The sequence below is a fragment of the Argentina silus genome (genome assembly GCF_951799395.1).
Source record: "Argentina silus genome assembly, chromosome: 16".
Classification (NCBI taxonomy): domain Eukaryota; kingdom Metazoa; phylum Chordata; class Actinopteri; order Argentiniformes; family Argentinidae; genus Argentina; species Argentina silus.
The window spans coordinates 16,603,372-16,621,497 of NC_139670.1; the positions used below are offsets into that span (position 1 = coordinate 16,603,372).

Consider the following 18,126-nt stretch of genomic DNA (forward strand, 5'->3'; position numbering starts at 1 on the left):
TCCCCTGAGGATGCCCCCATGCCCACCCCCCCCCTCCCATGTGTCATCATAAAACAATAAATGGGGACATTTTTGTTAGCAGTCCATTTCAAGTGACAATTACAGCATTCTTACAGTAAACATCATCTGGCGTGGGTGCATGTCGACATAGGATTGTTGGAGCCTTTTAAAATAAGGCCGTAATAATAATAAAACATCGCCAGGGCCGTAAAACTGGATCGAACAATCCCACAGCCCGCTGTCAAACGAATTGCTCATTGTAAAAAATACTGTGCATGCTTTTTGAATTTGAGGACTCTTGCACCACCCCAAAATAGTAATAACCCCCTCTGAAAGGTAAAAACCTTTGTCAGTATAATTGTATATTTGTCAGTATGCTGTAGGTTGTTCTAACCACCACATCTCTTGTCAGAGTGTCCCTTCATAGGCCAGGGAGGTCCACCCTTTAGGCCACTGACGCCACTTTGTCACAGCTGCTGGTGTACTCAATGTCGGGTCGGGGGGTTTCAGCCTCGATCCTGTTGAAGCAGGGCAGAGCGGACAGGAAGAGACACACTGACCCCAAGATCACACAGCCCCCGCTGAGGTAGAACGCCAGGTCGTAGGAGTTTGTCCAGTCATAGAACCAGCCTGCAACAACAAGAAGATGTTTTGTTACCGACATGACCAATGGGGCTTCCAATCAGTTGTTTCACAACTGAAAGTTGACATCTTTGGCAGCCAAGCATGACCTATTGACCACAGTATTTCATATATATTGGATCATTTGACTCACTCTGAAGGAATGTGAAAAAGACTGAGACTGAGCTGAAGATATTTCAGTTCAAAGGAGGAGCAGCCGTCTTACCTACGACTGGAGGTCCCAGCATGATCCCGAACCCGCCGAAGAACATGAGGATTCCGTGGGCCTGCGTGAGCCGATCGATCCCCACGATCTTGGTGGTAACGTAGGAGGTGAGAGACCAGTTCCCTGAGAAGAAGCCCAGGACCGCCGAGAGCACCTGGAGACCCATGTAGGATTTTGTGACGGGGATGAGGAGCAGCGACACCCCGCTGCCCACCACTGTGAAGGCGTAGAGGAACACGCTGTTGACGCACTTCACGTCGGCCATGGCGCCCAGCACCAGCTTGCCCACGCCCGCGCAGATGGAGGTGATGGACACCAGCGGGATGACGCTGACGCCGTCCACGAGCCCCTCGCTCTGGGCCACGTCCTCCATGAAGAGTAGAGGTGGGAAGGCGCCCAGGCTGAAGAGGAACAGGGCCACGCACAGCGCAGTGAAGATCCGGTCCTGGAGAAGCTCCGCGGTGGAATGGACATACCTGGAGTAGGCCTTCTGCTTGGCCTTGATCAGTCTGACCAGGGCCGAGCAGCTGAGCAGGCTCTTCTCGTAGGCTAGCGGGTCTTTGGTGTCGATGGTGACGGTGACCAGCAGGTCTTTAGCAAGTAGGTCATTCTTCACCGCGCTGCTCGTGATGGGTTTGACGTGCCCCTCCGCGGCAGGGGCCTTCTCGTACAGCTGTTCCTCGGCCCGCTCCAGGGCGGCAGCCCTCTGTTTGAGGTAGTAAGCAGGCGGGTCCAGGGGCCTCATGGGTCCAGCGCAGGCGATGATGTTCAGGGCTAAGGCTCCAATGATTAGTAAACAACCGTCCAGGCCGAAGAGTTCGATGAACTCGTTCTGTGCGGTGGCATAGAGGAATCCTCCAACACTTGTACCTGAGAACAACAAACAGACATGGGTTAGAGAGTCATTCTTCTACGATTTATGAACTCATCTAAATACAAATTATATTATGACAACAAGATTCTGGAAAGGGTGTTCCCCATTTAATGGTGAAAGGCAGGAGGGATTACCGGTTGTGACTATTCCAAGAGCGAGGCCTCTCCTCTTGTCGAAGTACTGACAGGTAATGGTCAGAGTAGCAGCGTACACCAGCCCACAGCCTAGTCCTGTGACCAGAAACACAAACAAACATCAATAATTATTCATTTGCTGCAGATAGGTCCAAATTTTGTTGGTACATTTCCAACAAAAAGTGGCCTTTCCTCCCATGTACAGTACTTTCATTCATTAATTCCTGGCATATTTAGAGCACTGACCTAATTCTGAATTTTCAAAAAACAAAAACGAGGTGAATTTGTTTGAAAGCAGCAACATGCTGCTACACCTACCGACGACTATGCCGTATGAGAAGATGAGGAAGGGAATGTTGGGCGCAAAGGCACTGAGCATCAGGCCTCCGGCGACCATGACACCACTGAAGATGGTGACAGGCCGTGCCCCGAAGTTGACCACGCAGGCACTGCAGATCGGACCTGTGGACAGACAGGCGGGGGGAGGACAACGACATCAACAAAGGCAGCATAGACAGTAACAGGGAGCGGTGACTTCGCTCGGATAGGCTCTAATGGGACTCTGGTGGCTCTAATCTCCAAAAGGTAATCTTAAAGATCCTGAGCCCAGCATAAGGCCTCGGGACCTTAATCCAGTATTGGATGAAAGAGACAGGATGAGAAGATGGGTCTCTCAGTGTGAACATGACAGGGACAAACACCATTGAATAGTCTGAACAACAGCACTGACTACTCTACAGCAACACATGTGAGTGGCTGATCTGTAACCCTATCAAAGGGTTCTTCTTCAGTCCTGGTTTTGGGGTCCTCCTTTGGTGTGCAGGGTTTTGTTCCAGTCAAGCTCTAAGAAATTCAACTGAACAACTAACAATAGCCCTGGATGAGCTGAATGCATTGTGCTGTGCTGAGTTGGAACAAAAGCCTGCACACCCTGTCAACCCCTGAGGGCCAGGATTGAATAACTCTACTCTATTGGGGGAGCTTGTGGTCAGAACACAGAGAGGAGGAATAGTCTATATCCTACTGAGAACCTCACTCAGGCACTGATAATACTATTTATATTAATATAGGTATTTGTAGTGAGGTATTGACACACAGCTCTGTATGCCATGACTAAGTCCTCTTTCATAACAGTCATCACCCACGGGAGGAAAAACAATGATGTGACAATGTCCCACATGTCTGCAACTTCTACTTGACCCCTTCATTGATTGCCGTTGTTACATAAGACAAGCCAAGAGTAAGCATATGACTGATTATTCATTAGAAGACGCCTCCAGTATTGGTTTGCCAATTGGAAGTCATCAATCAAATGGTGCTGAGAGGATTGTGATTGTTGTGGGAATGTGATTGTTGTTGTTTTAAAAGTTGGTGACATACATTATAGGTTTCTATGCACAATGCTGGCAATTACACTGGGTAAATTGCAGTTGAGGTGCAAAAGTAGCAATTTGATGAAGAAAAAGAAAGTGATAAATCAGATCACTTACTTTGCTAAAGTGTTATTATAACACAATAAATCTCTGCAGTTGAAGAATTACATAGGGCTACAGTGCAGGCAAACAAATAACACTCCCCAATTCTTTATACAACATTATACTCACTGGCAATCAGTCCGATTCCGGAGACCAGGGATCCCACCCAGGCTGTCTTCCCCTTCCCCTCCTGGAAGGCATGAAGCCACTCTGGGTAGAGGACTCCCACAGACTGGGGTGAGCCGTAGGCCAGGAGCTGGGCCATGAAGCAGGCCACCACAATGGCCCATCCCCAGCCTCCATCCAGGGCTTTCCTGCTGCTCTGAGACATTCTGATGGTTCAAGGGGAAAAACAAGCAGTCCTGCAACGAAGAAAGAAAGGAGAAATGGTGTTATCGAAAACAACTCAGAATGTGTATATTGAGTCAAAAGCTGAGGTATGCAAAATGTGATCTGATAATGTATCTTTGTAATGACCCTAGCCTCTGACATCATGTTTTTCAAACTTTAAACGAACTGTTGCCGGGTGGCGCGGCGCACCAGAGATGAGCGCGCTCGCGTAGCAAATCGTGCCGGGCGCACCGGGTGATAACACGCACCCATCTCTCAAAGTTTAGGAACTCAATTCATGCCAGATCTAATTTCCACTCCACTTTCTTTTTTTTCTAGATCATCATAGTGGGTATTTCAATCATAATTATAATATACCAAAGATTGTTTCAGAAACATCAAATCTTCATTTGTATGTTCATGGTATGTGCCTAATTAATATTCTGTACCCTACATATTTGTTTTTAAATACCCTTTATCTACTGTATTAAGCATTACCTACTGAATAAACAAGACAATAAACAATGACATTAACAAAACAATCACATCAAATTACCTTAACAATTCCTGGCACCTGCAGATGGACGGTGACCTAAAAATCAGCTGCGCGCAGTGGAGATGGACAACTGGCCCTTTGCCCAGCGCCGAATATTAAATGTATCATAGCGGAACACACATTTCGCTGACAAGAAACCTGCTATACATACGCCTATAACACTGAAACGGTCTATGTTCGTGTGGCATCATCTGCAGCTGAATATAAGACCCAGCAGTGGAAAGGTAGAGCTTTTGTTGCCAAGCGCAGAAACCGGTTTGAAGCTGTTCACGCTGGTCTGACCGAACGGCTATGCCTCAACTTCCTCCTCAACAGTGCCTTAGTGTGGATAGTCTCCAGCTGTTTGAACCATCACACGCTGCTGACGTCTCCATCCTTTGACAAAGTCTTAAACTTTCTTATATGGGGGTATATATACTATATACTATGATATTTTCGACCTTTTGATTCTATGCCATTCAATGATATTCTCTTTCAATGTGATCATAGTCTAATAAAAAAAAGAGCTGAATTCGTGAAATCGTAGGATTATGTGGCCAAAACATTCAGTCATTCGGTATAACTTTCTAAATACGCCACAAATAGATGACATTTTAAATGAGACATCTAACTCGTGTTAACATGCATAAACAGCTTTGAAATGAAGCATTTGACACCATCAGACTGTACCGCACCAGTCTGAACCGGTTTCCTGACGACAATACTGCCAAACGTGCTGCAGTAGATGATGCCATCTTATAAACTCACCATGTGGATGAAAAAGTATAGACTTTGGAGTCTTCTGATCAATGAATAATAATAACAATAATAATATCCATTATAACAATTGAATAACTTACATAAGGGAGATAAGGGAGAATGTATTTGACCTAATATGTCACATTTAACACTCTGGAATTCACTCCAAAACACTAGTGTGCAACCTCAGCACATGGGAACCAAGGCTAAGCTACAGGATCTCTGTATATAAACCTCTAATACACACTGACTTACCATAACCATGTGTAAACATATCTAATAAGATTGGAACTTATGAGAGAAGGATAGTGGGCAAGCCATTGGCTGTTATTTTAGCCCATAGGAAATGATGACACTGGAAGTTCCATGGACACTGATTGAACCACATAAGGCTTTAATTAGTTAATGTGGGGATAAGCTAGATAATGCAATAGCAATACCACAGTGACTTAAGGCTCCAATGTGTTCTATCTGTTAACGATAGCGATAAAACATGAGAAAACTTTACATTCGTCCGCCAACAGTTGTGAAAGCAACAAAACACCCACCATCACCAGAAAATAAAACCAAAAAAAAAACAAGAAACAACAGAACACAAGTTCTTGAACGTGGGCTCTGGTAAAAAAACAAAAACGGATATATACACAAATACCTCAATAGAATCAAATACATTTACAATGCCAAACAAAAGAGTCATTAAGATGCAAACCAAGACAATGTGGAGCTGGTTCCTGGTGCTGAAGTGCAGAGCAGTGGCCCAATCCCAAACCAACCCCCCCCCAAAAACACTCTTTCGGAAACCTGAGAGGATTTGACAGGTGTGTAAGCAATACAGTAAATACTGTTGCTCCTCCTGTCCCGCTGACAGGCTGGTTTTTCACCAAAATCCTCTCAAATCTCCAGATGCATAGGGGTAGCGGCGGTGGGTCCATTTGGGAATGAGAGCAGGGTTGAAACACGATCAAATCATGGATGTGACATGGATAACGCCGAAATATCGTGCTTTGCTCTACGATTAAGCCAAACTGATGCTGATGGTGTACAGGGGTAGTATATAACACAGCAAAAGCTATACAGGTTGAGCCCCAAAACAGTGACAAAGAAGTCTTCCCACATGTACAAATTGAAATAAAAGAACATAAATGCATCCCAATTGTCATTTCAACGTATCAATATTTCATAAAACAGATACCGTTTAAAGTACATAGGCCTAAGTGCTTCAGGTTGACGGTTATTCACAGTCTTAGCTATTTCTCTCATTGGTGAGTGTGAAGAGGAGGGTAGACATGTGATATAAACATGGCAAAGAGAAAGGTGTAAGACTGATTCATTACAAACACATTAAACATCTGGGATTTCAAACACTTTCAAATTACTTTTTTTTTTTTCTTTCTTTTTTTCTCCCCCAAAGCTTTTTTTTTTTTTTTTACATTTTTACTTGTACTAGTGTGTTCTCATTTTGGTCCACCTCTTGCAGCAGTATTTATAATGACAGTATATTATTCATAAAGCAATCGTCTAACACAAACAATAAATCACAGTGGTACCAGTATAATGCAATTTGTGGAACATTTGAAATGTGAATTAAGATGGTGCAGAATGTTGAAACCTCAGAAGATCCCAACCCTCTTATCCCCAGTTTCTATCCTATCTCACCCCATAATAACCCTTTCAATCCCATGTTTGGAGCATTACAGTATAGCGGGACATGTCCGTCAGACAAATGTCGAGTAAATGCCATAAAAGTAAATGCAAACGTTGAAATGCACCACCAGCGGCAAACAGGAAAGCCTTTTTTCTTCTGTCTCTACATCTATCACCAAAACCACCGCATGTCTTTTCACTGGAAATGCGCATCGAGGCGTTTTAAATTCTATTCGCGAACGGTGAACACACGTTCTCTCCAGCTAACCTTGGGCTATACATGGTCGTCTGGCACAGGTGAGCCAGCACCGCCTTGATTCAACACGCCTGACGCCTCTGTCAGGCTCCGCCTCATTGGCAACTCGAGTCTCTTGACTCAGCAGAATGAGCAACGGTCAAATGTACAAGACCTGTTGACCAGTCACCGTCCTGCATGGTGTCCGTCCGTCCGTCCGTCTGTCTGTGTCAGTCAGTCCCCAGAGGGAACGTCTGTCCAGAGCACTTAAGATTTACCGCAACACCAGAGGATAAAACGTCTTATCTAACTCACTTCAATTTGACACAAAGCTTCGTCTCAACATTCTCATGTACCTTTTATAGACTGGTCTTTATTTATACTATTATACTATTATATTATACTATGTATGTAGTATGGCAGATCAGCGCTGCAGAAGAATCGACATTTCTAAAACGCAGTGACAACACAACGGTGTGAGGGGATATTATGCATAAACATAGAATGAAAAATAAATATATGGATTCCCTTTTTTTTTTGTTGTTGTTCAAAATCAATCCAGGCCTGCGAAAGGTTGAGTTTTCTGCTGTTTCACAATGCTAAATAACACTCAATATTGCAAGATGAAGTGACACATTGTAATAAACCAAAGCCGGGTACAGAGAAAGCTCCGGCAAGGATATACCACCGGACAAGAGATTCTGTTTTGTTTTTTTGGGGCGGCGGGGGGGGTGGGGGTTAGTGTTGAATGTCACAACACCAACTGCGTACTAGGGCAAAACATATTAGACAGAGATAAAACAGTGAAGCCTATAATGTTTCTCAGTGCAAGGAAGTCGACTCCGTTGACATTGGGTACAGCCTTTGGGCTCTTGGTGGGGGGGGGGGGGGGGGGACTCTCTGCGTCAGGGTCAGTCTGGCTAAGCAGCGGAAGGCTAGCTCATCATGCACTACGGCTGGCAGGACTGATGCGAAGGATGCTCGGAGGTGCACTGGACAACCATGGGCTGTGCCGGCGGAGGTGGGGGGGGCGGCAGCTGCACTCCTTGCGTGTTCGGAGAGGGCGGGGGAGTGGGCCGCTTGAATTTGTCTGGACTGTTGCTTCTTCTTGGGGAGGGTCTCTGTGAGAGAGAGAGAGAAAGAGAGAGAGAGAGGGGAAATGTTATGTTTTGGATGACGAGAATGTCTCGCTATCAGGAGGCGTCTTAAACGGTCACGGTCTAAGGTGAATCCTAACTTGATGTGCGCATGACTCAGACTTCAATGACGCACTGGGGTATTGGGCTTAAAAATGTAGCCCCAAGAGAAAATGTGCACCAATCTAACACTGAGATTTGGCCTTGTTTGTGGCTTCTGCATTTTTCCTTTTTGGATAAGGGTTGAAAGAGTTGGAACTGGGGCTGCAGCGTAGCACAGCAACAAACGCAAAGTCCAAGGAAAATCTTATATCACATGTTCTGAGTCACTGGGAATCATGTGCGGTTTTGTTTACTTACGAACTTGCTCAAAGGCAAGCTTATCAGCGCGAAGGGAAAACAAAACCACTGTCAATGTCTGAGGCCAATCTATAATTGACACTGCATGAAACAACCACAGGTAAAGTAAACAATCAATTAGCCCCATCTGAGTAAAATGTACATTTGGTTGTTGTGTGTGTATAATCCTAGTGGTAAATTGGTAGGCAGGGTAGGGGGGTGACTTAACTTCTAAGCTACAGTATCAGACGACTCGCATAGTATATTTGAAGATTGACATTTGTGTGTGTAAATTCACAGGTGTTATTTAAGGTGGAATTTTACTCAAATGTTTTTAATGTGTGTATGCACAGTCATTATATTTCAGGACCATATCAATGGTGGGCTGATAAGAAATAGCCTTGAGTAAAATTCTGCTTTAACATCATAGGATCCGTGAACATGTTTTATATCCCCGTAAAGAAATTCACTTCCACATTCGTTACGAAACGGAATGAAAGCAACAGTAAAACCTTTACCTTTCCTCACAACAATACTCTATATAACAAGTACGTGTTGAAAGGAGAGGTCGGTTATTCCATCTCACAGTGCCCATCCCATGACCTTCTTTTGTTGTCTGTGACAACTCAATCCACCTTGCTGTTTTGTCGGGTAAAAAGCCCTAAAAATAGTCACACATGGACATTCCCCTCCCGGCACACTTCCTGTCCACGTGTGTAGGAGCCGACGTCCAGGGAGACAGGGTGGGCCGGGGGGGGGAGGGGGAAGTGGCTGGCGTGGGTCACACTTGTTTCCTTCCAGCCTCTCGTCTGAAGGTGTTTATTTGGCCATTTATGGTGGTGGTGGTGGTGGTGGTGGTGGTGGGGGGGGGGGGGGGCAGGTTTTCAGAACCTTTGATTCTGTTAGAAGTTGCCTTTTAGAAGTTAAAAGGAGAACATTTCTAAGAGAAGTTACAGGATCCTTCATAATAAACAAGATCTCAGTGAGTGTGATCATTGTGTTGTCTGTCCTGTGAGTGTCTCCGGAGGCAAGGGGCGGGAGGGGGGACCAGTGGAGAATAACAGTGAGTTCTGCCAAGTCCTTGCGGTTGTCGGCAACAAGCAGATATCATAACACAGTCCACGCACACTGACTGCCGAGTCCCATGTGAGCAGCCGTGTTATGGAACAGGATTGATCTAGAACAGCCTCTCTCGCCATCTGTGCTCCTGGGAGCTACTGGAGACGCAGGCCTTTGTTCTCACCCAGCACTAACCTTAAGTAGGTAGGTTTGTAGTTCAGCAGACTCACCGTGGCGCCGTGTGAGGAGCCCACGTGCATGTGCAGGCCGGGGGTGTTGTAGTAGGACATGCCAGCTCTGGTCAGGGTGGACGGAGGGGTGAAGCCCACCGTGTGGCTGGCATAGGACAGACCTAAAGTAGACAGAAGGGCCCGGTTTAATGACAACTGTTCACACTCAAAATGTCCCGTCGAGACACTGTGGGGTAAAACATGTCAGGAATCTCCTAACCGGACAGTGTTTTTGTTGTCGCATGGCATTGGGATAACACTCTGAGAGTTATCAGGCACAGACATCTCCGCATGCCACTGAAGACAGGCCTACAGGTAACAATGCCTTTTAGCATCGGCCCACTCCACAATACACGTCTGTTTTAACCATTAACAAAAATGCAGGAAACTAAAGTGAATCGTGTCCGTCTCCAGAGATGAGATTAGTACAGTAGCTTCCCAGGCTATCACGTATCCAGGCTGAGTGTGTGACAACAATGGGCTTAAGCTGAGGCTTGGGGCTGGTCTGACTGGATACCTGACACGGCCACACTCCACAACGGAGGGGGACAGGGAAGTAAAACAACAGTAGAATCCATGCAGGTCAGAGTGAGTCACCAACGCCAACAAACAATTCTCTGACCTGACAACACTGGGGCTGCTTGGTGGACTCACCATGTCGGAGGCTTGGCCTCAGGGCAGACATTTTTGTTTTTATGGTTGAGGCCTCCCAATTAAAAGCCCCATGGGGCTCGAACCATATTCGAGTCCAATACCGTTAATAAATACTGTGTTACTACGCAGAAAAGCTGTTCAACTAGGCAGTCATCTTATATCGCATTTAATTACATCACCTATTTCAACAGCTTCAAAAAGGAATTCACAATCACATGGAACAATAAGAGAGAGGAACAAAGCAATGACAAAAAGCTGAAGAATGTCTCTTGTACTATAAAATGCACAGACGTACCAGGGGAGATGGGCCTGCTGGAGCTCGGGGAGGGAGTGTACGGTATGGGACTGGACACTGTCCGGGGTCGAAGGCCTTGAGCAGACATCTCGTTGAAGTACCTTCAACAACAGGGAGACAAACATTGGTCCATCATCTCGTTGATATGCTGTCAACAACAGGGAGACAAACATTGGTTCATCATCTCGTTGAAATACGTTCAACAACAGGGAGACAAACATTGGTTCATCATCTCGTTGATATGCTGTCAACAACAGGGAGACAAACATTGGTTCATCATCTCGTTGAAATACCTTCAACAGGGAGACAAACATTGGTTCATCATCTCGTTGAAATACCTTCAACGGGGAGACAAACACTGGTTCATCATCTCGTTGAAATACCTTCAACGGGGAGACAAACACTGGTTCATCATCTCGTTGAAATACCTTCAACAGGGAGACAAACACTGGTTCATCATCTCGTCGAAACGCTGTCAAAACCAGTTAGAGCTGCTGATCCTGTTCTACAATGGTTTAGTTCACAGCAGACCTGTGGGTTTTCTTTCAATGACTGAGACTGAATACAGCAATGTTGTGGTTGACAGGTCAGTCACGGGGGGCCAGCGTTGATGCCGGGGGGGGGTTACCTCTCATCGTCCATCTCGAGGCTGGACTCGCTCTCCGACAGCTGCCTGCACAGGGCCTCCCTGCGCTCCATCTCTCTCTGCAGCTTCCTCTGCAGGCGGACGTTTTCCTCCCGCATGTGGCGCTCCTCCTCGATATACTGGGCCCGCTTCTCCACATCTGTAGCTCAGCGAGCGTGCGCACACACACGTTAGTGAGTACATACACACACATTGAGCGCTCCTCAAACTTGGGAGTCTTGTTCAGTACAAGTTGAGGAGAGAAAACTACAACAAGACATTTCCATTTCAAAAGGATTGCCATAACTTTCATTCGGTGAGTGAAAACAACAATGGCCAAAAAGATCAGATGGGTTGGCTGAGGTAAAAATAGCTTGGGATTTCATCAGCCTACCGACTTGACTACTGAAGGTGTTTCCTTTTTCTGACAGTTACTAAATACAATAGCGCCATCTAGTGGTCATACGTAAAAGAAAAAAACCCGACATGGACACCAGATTAAAAACATTCAACTGAAGGTGGGATTTGGAGGTTCAGTCGAGAGGCTGCTGCTAATTTCATTACACATTTCATTAAATACCATTATGCATTCAATCAACATGAAATAAGCATTTTATACTGCAAGGATTTTTGCGACCACTTAGACCATTTCGATTCCAGAGCTGGTGGAGCTCATCCACTCACGTTGTGACTCGGCTGCGCGTAGGCCCTTCTTAAGCCTCTCCACCTCGTTCTTCAGGAAGCTGATATGCCGCATCATGTTCTCCGGCGAATCTATCTCCATGGAGATGATGTCCCTGGGCGACGGTGGTGCAGACACCGGCTGGTCCAGCTTCTCCTGGAGGTTTCTGGGAGAATTTTTTTTTTTAAAAACAAAATGAAGTAATTACAAAAAAAAAACGGACTGAGAAGAAGGAATCATTACAGTGTTAAGAGTCCATCTTCCTCCTATGGCCCCGTGAATACAGGTGACAGGCGTAGTATTATGTCACAGGTCAATGCTTCAGTTTGCCATGCACTGAGTGGCGGACTTCGGAAACTGGACAGCCTGTGTCAGTAGTGTCAAGTGTTGCTACATGAGTGAGCACGCCCATGCCACTGACCTTTTCTCTGCCTCCAGTTTGTCCATCCGCTTCCAAAGTCGATTGACCAGCGCTTCTTGTTCCTGTTCTAGTGTGTTCTCCAGGTCAATCTTATCATGTCTGAGCTACAGGGAGACATCAGAGAGGGGCAGGTCCTTCAGTACACGTTCAAAGTCTCTCTCCTCATCAGATCTGGAGTAGGTCTAATCCCCGTAACGGGTAAACCCTGCTATTAACCTATTAGCTAGGCTAAGTGACAAAATTCATTAGGTGACATCCTACTATCCTCTTTCAACAAATCAAACAATTACGATGAAGTTGAGGTTCTCAGCTTCTATTTTAGGGTATTTGTGTACATTCACAAATGTATTTATTTGTGGTTTCACCATTGAGAAATGACACTTTTGATATATAGTCCACCTATTTCAGGGCACCAATAGAAATGGGACAATTGGCTTGACAGGGGTTAGTGAGGTCTGTTCCGGCAACATTTGTGTAGGCAAAAGAGAGCTGTCAATGTCTCGTATTGATTATCGGCTTTGCGTTGCCTTTTGAGTCAGCTATTGGCATGTCAACATGAGACAACGGTTAGGACCAATGGTGTCAATGGAGATCAAGGAAATGGGTCAATGGGTCACAGAGGCAGTTATTGCATGCAAAGGATTGTCAACCTAATACTAAACATGACTGCTTAATTTGGACATTATATGAATCGATGCCCTGAAACAGGGGGATTATGTATGAAAAGTGCTGTCACTTCGAAAGGGTGAAACCAATATGGACACCAATACCATCAAATAAAAGCCTGAGAATCTCAACTTTAACCACATAGTAATTGTGTGATTTCAAATCCAAACATTGTGAATATAGAGCCAAAAGAAGAAAAAAATGCTTCACTGTCCATTACTTACGTAGGGCACTGTATCAGTGGAGGCTGGTGGAGGTAGAAATCGGAGGACGGGCTCATTGGAATGCATAGAATGGAATGAGGAATGGTATCAAACACGTGTGTTTTGATACCATTCCTCATTCCATACATTACCATGAGCCTGTCCTCAGAGTAATGCCTCCACTGATATATATATACAGTAAAGTCACTTCGAAAGGGTGAAACCAATATGGACACCAATACCATCAAATAAAAGCCTGAGAATCTCAACTTTAACCACATAGTAATTGTGTGATTTCAAATCCAAACATTGTGAATATAGAGCCAAAAGAAGAAAAAAAAAAAAATATATATATATATATATATATACACAAAAAATAAATAAAAACAAATGTAATGTAATAAAAATGACTTATAGGTTTGGTTGAGCAAGCAATAGAATTGTGATTTGCAAAGGTGACATAAAACACACTGCACTCTGTTCCTTCAGACAGCCTCAACCCCTAATATGAAGCGGGAAGCAGCGCGACGGGTGCTCTACTGTACCTGTTCTAGCGTGAGCTGCTTTGAAATGGTGTCGTTCTCCAGCTTCTTGATCTTTTTCATGAGCTTGTTGACCTGAAACTCCTGCTCCTGCTCCAGGTGCTGCTCCAGCGCCACCTTCTCATGCTGTAACTAGGGAGAGAGCGGCCAGGAAGATCATCAAGGACAACAGCCAGCCCCAGTGACACACCCTGTTCTGTCTGCTCCCATCGGGCAAGACGGTACTCCGAAGCATCCAGTCCCGGACCATCAGGGTTCGGAATGGCCTTCTAGCCTCAGGCCGTTAAGACTATTGAATTGCACTCCACTGACACTGCACTCTACATTTAACTCCCTTTACTTCTGCTACAAACATTCTGTACATATATATATTTTATTTCTTACTGTAATCACTGTTTATTACTGTTGATGTTCATATTCTATCCATGTTACATTCTATTGTCGATGTCGATTGATGTTGTAGAGCTGCTCCGCCTCGGGCATTTCGTTGGATTCAATGTGATACTGAATAAACGAGACTTGACTTGAGAGTTCAAGAGAGGAGCAGTCACAACACACCAACCGTGAGCACATCGTTGAGCACGTACAGACCCAACCGCCTGGCCTACTGATGAACCATCGCGTGCTGTTCTGTGCCTAGTTTCCCCTCAAAGGCTTCGTAGCTTAAGTTGAACTTTATTTATGGAGGCTACCCCTCTCCCGACTGTGCATTAGAAATTACCAGAGGAAGCCGCAAAGCCTTCCGGGAAATTGGGCCCGGGCCATTACAATGCTAAGCTGTAGAATGAGACTGCTGTGACCACATTGACAGGTTTTACAAGTCTCCATTTCAAGCGAGAACTCGATGTGAGCTCTTACAAAGATCTGCTCTTACTTGCATGAGTTTTCTTGAGAGTTCATTGGTGAGGAACTCTTCCTCTTTTTCATAGTTGACAGCGAGGGTCTCCTTCTCTTTCTGCAGCGCCTGGATCTTCTTGAATAAAGTGTTACTGATGAACTCCTCCTCTTGTTCTGCTCTTGCTTGCTGGGAAAAAAAGAAAAGAAAAAGTCCTATTAGTGACCAGCACATAAGAAAACAAATTGCTGTCCTCAGTTTTTAGCATGTAGTCTAGATATACATTGAATATATCTTGAATGACTATTCAGGTGCCTGGATTTACTGATAAAAGTCTGCCCAAGGGAAGGGCTACCTCCTTAACAAATCATTAGTCAGATTGGTTCCTAAAGACTGAATTGCAACCTGCAACAGAGACCTGTTGCATTTTTAAACATTCCTTTTCTCCTTGCAGACGGCGGAGGCTGAAAGAAATACTGTCGGCTGGAGAACATTGTCAAATATTTACAGTCTGAAATGCAGTCTAATCTGTGTTGTCTTGCCGAACAGCGGCTATAGTTACTACTACTACTTCTACTATAGTATTTAGTCAACTCAAGACAGTGGGACAGAATCAGATGACTCCATTTCACCATGGCTATCCTCAAAACAAAATCACCCTCACAGGATCACTTTTTCGGGACTGCCTGCGTAGGCTAACGTGGTGTCAATTAACCGCAGCCTAAGTCACATTGTCAGCTGCGAAAACATGGCCTGAGACCGTTGACAAACTCCTAGCTGGCTGCTAAATGAAGAAGTGAAACCGTTCAAGAGTGCAGTGCTTTGGCCCAGCTCGATTGAAGACAGTGCGGTAGTGCTCAACTACATCCAACGTTCAAAGTCTTGGCCTGACATGATGAGACTGCCTCATCTCGAAGGCTTCTTGATTACGTGGCCTGATATTCTCAATGTTAGCCTAGCAGTGTGTATGTGTGTATGGGATACGCCCAGTCAGTCAGAACTGGGAAGTTTTCCTGGGGTAAGAAAGTGTTTCACCGCCCCTCAGTTGAGCATCTTCCCCAAGGGAAGTGTCTTCTTCCCCCCCCCCCCCCCCCCAAAGGTTTAGTCCTGATTTAGCACAAAAAAAAAAAAAGGGATTCCTATTTAACACATTTTATGTTGGAATATTTTGTTTGGAGACATTACCACTAGGCCTACTGCCTGCTAACAACAACATAGCCTGATGAAAAGGTAATTCTATGGCTTTTCACTTTCATGGTGTCAGTCAAACTGTCAATGCCAGAGCAATGATGTTGTGGCTTTGTGGCTTTTTTGGCTTAACCAAAGAGTACTGACTGTCTTAGCTCAACTAGTTAGCTAGCTAGCTATCATAATGGTGCAGGTACAAGGAGCTACTAGTACTAGTAACTTATGGTGCAATCAACTGAATAAGAACAACAATTATCTTGATGCATTCAATGATAAAAAATATGACTATGTCCAGCTCATTGGCTGGCAAATTGCTTTTCTCTCGTTGACTCATTTCTAAAGATGTATGCAGGTTTAGCTAGCTTAGCTAATGAGCTACGCTCATGTTGCAGCAACGCAAGTCATAATAATAGCTAGTTAGCATAGCTAACTGGCTACTGAATTGTGGCTGAGAACCTGCGATAAATGAAAACGAACAGTTCTAAACAAAATGACAACCACGTTGCCTTGATAACTAGCCGACGGTGAAGTTGTCAATCCACTTTCTTTGCGACAAAAAGTATTTAATCCCTACTTTTTCTCCCCATTAAAACGTGCTACTCACAAGGGTGACGCTAGCTTTACGCAGGTCCTGATTCTCTTCCTGCAAGGCTTTACATTTCAATTTGAACGTCTCTAGCTCGATTTTAAGGACTTTGTTCTCTTGTTGAAGCGAGGCAAGCCGGTTCGTTAATTCCTCTAAGCGAAAAGGTGAAATGACAACGCCTGGTTTGCTAGAAGATGAAGATTGGGGGCCAGCCGAACTGTGAAACGCTCCATCAGTATCGCTCTCGCTTGCGCTGTCCGCCATGTTCAGCTGCATTTAGAGAGTGCGAGGTCATTCATCATGATTCATCCTCTCTGCTGTAAGTGAGTGAGAGTGGCCAGCGCATTGGCGTGCACAACAGCGACTCCTCTTGACCGTTTTTTGAAACGGCACTCTCTTATAATATAATAATATGCCATTTAGCTGACGCTTTTTATCCAAAGCGACTTACATTGCAGTGAGTGCATACATTTCAGTACATATGGTCCCAGCGCGAATCAAACCCACATTCTGGATTAATTAATTGTGTGTGTGTGTGGGGGGGGACAGCAGCTTCAAGTTCCTCAGTGTCCACATCACACATATGTTTTACTCATGGCCACCTCCCCATGAGCATCAGCCTAGAATGTTCCTCGCCAATCAAGTCCTTATTTGGCAGAAGTTACGTTTGGTGCTAAGATAATTAAGCAATCTTTGGTTCAGGATATTCCAACCAGCAGTGGTTTTGCCTGAGAGGACAACTCTGACATGACGTGTGCCATTTCTGCTGCTGGTTAGAGGCTCGATTTCAATGGTTATGCTTGGAGAGAACAGGTCTGTCATCCTGCCGAGGTGCATCTATTAGGTAGGCAGTCTATTGTCACTGCTGGTCAGAGATGGCTTTGTGTACATGACAAAACAATTGACCCCGACGTGATTTGAACACGCAACCTTCTGATCTGGAGTCAGACGCGCTACCGTTGCGCCACGAAGTCATTCCTGTAGTCCGAGAACGCCATTTTATGATATGTTCCTCTGCATCATGTAGCATTTAGAAGTCAGAACTGAAAGTGGTAATAATGAAATAATTACCATTAATTACCGGCCAAATAGGGGCACACCTCCTCACAGTTGTTTTAGTCTAAAAATATGTTGTTTAATGAGGCAAGAAATGTATATTGTATCATATGAGTATGCAACAATGCAGTCAACACTCAAACAAAATAATTAGTGGTGAGACCTTCAATGACTTGGAGAAAGTGGTGAGACAGACAAGGACAAAATTAAGCTTGAGGGATTTGGGTTTTGGCCATCGAGTGACTACCATAATGGCGACTGCTTATGTGGCGATGCTTTGCAAAACTCTAGAGATTAAGCAGGTTCATTGATGATATTCTGCAGTGGATTTATGGAAATCTAAAATAAGAGACCATCGACAAGTAGGTCTTAGGCCGAGAACAACAATCACGGTCGTGACACAATTCTTCCGACTCCAGTCAGGTTCTCCAGCTAACGACAATGGGATTTCACAGAATGTTTCTCCCCATCAACTCCTTATTTGGCAGAACCTTTGCTGCTAGGAAAATTGCAATCTTTTGATATTCCAACCAGCAGTGGTTTTGCCTTGGAGAGAACAGCTGTACAGTTTCTCTACTACCATTGTGACTGCCAATGTCCCCTGGTCCTAGCGTAGATTTGTTTTCTTATGATGACTGATGTATGGATGATTCACTTACTTTAGACAAATGTACTTGTTGTAAGTCGCTTTGCATAAAGGCGTCTGCTGAATGTCTAAAATGTAAATGTAAATGTTGTTGTTCAATCATATATCCAGGTTTGTGGACTATAGGAAG

General features: G+C 44.8%; 2 protein-coding genes across 2 annotated transcripts; both read right to left on the bottom strand.

Annotated features, from left to right (window-relative positions):
• Positions 1-73: 73 nt before the first annotated feature.
• Positions 74-4,386, bottom strand: slc16a9b (solute carrier family 16 member 9b). Its single transcript, XM_083688242.1, has 6 exons — positions 4,217-4,386; positions 3,460-3,692; positions 2,174-2,317; positions 1,856-1,951; positions 848-1,717; positions 74-630 (listed from the first exon to the last, which is right to left on the bottom strand). Exons 2-6 carry the CDS (start codon positions 3,659-3,661, stop codon positions 446-448), a joined length of 1,497 nt encoding a protein of 498 aa, XP_083544368.1. The 5' UTR covers positions 3,662-3,692; positions 4,217-4,386; the 3' UTR covers positions 74-445.
• Positions 4,387-7,561: 3,175 nt separating this feature from the next.
• On the bottom strand, positions 7,562-16,558 carry ccdc6b (coiled-coil domain containing 6b; the record flags this gene model as incomplete). The annotated part of the gene is made up of 9 exons (XM_083687050.1): positions 7,562-7,954; positions 9,598-9,719; positions 10,547-10,647; positions 11,175-11,331; positions 11,856-12,019; positions 12,275-12,378; positions 13,689-13,817; positions 14,560-14,709; positions 16,313-16,558. 9 exons carry the CDS (start codon positions 16,556-16,558, stop codon positions 7,784-7,786), a joined length of 1,344 nt encoding a protein of 447 aa, XP_083543176.1. The 3' UTR covers positions 7,562-7,783.
• Between the last annotated feature and the right edge of the window lie 1,568 nt (positions 16,559-18,126).

Coding starts and splice junctions, on each gene's coding strand:
- slc16a9b (XM_083688242.1), bottom strand. CDS start 3,661: ATGTCTCAGAGCAGCAGGAAAGCCCTGGATGGAGGCTGGGGATGGGCC. Junction 2,318..3,459: donor CGGAATCGGACTGATTGCCA/GTGAGTATAATG, acceptor GTCTGTCCACAG/GTCCGATCTGCAGTGCCTGC. Junction 1,952..2,173: donor CTCATACGGCATAGTCGTCG/GTAGGTGTAGCA, acceptor TTCTGGTCACAG/GACTAGGCTGTGGGCTGGTG.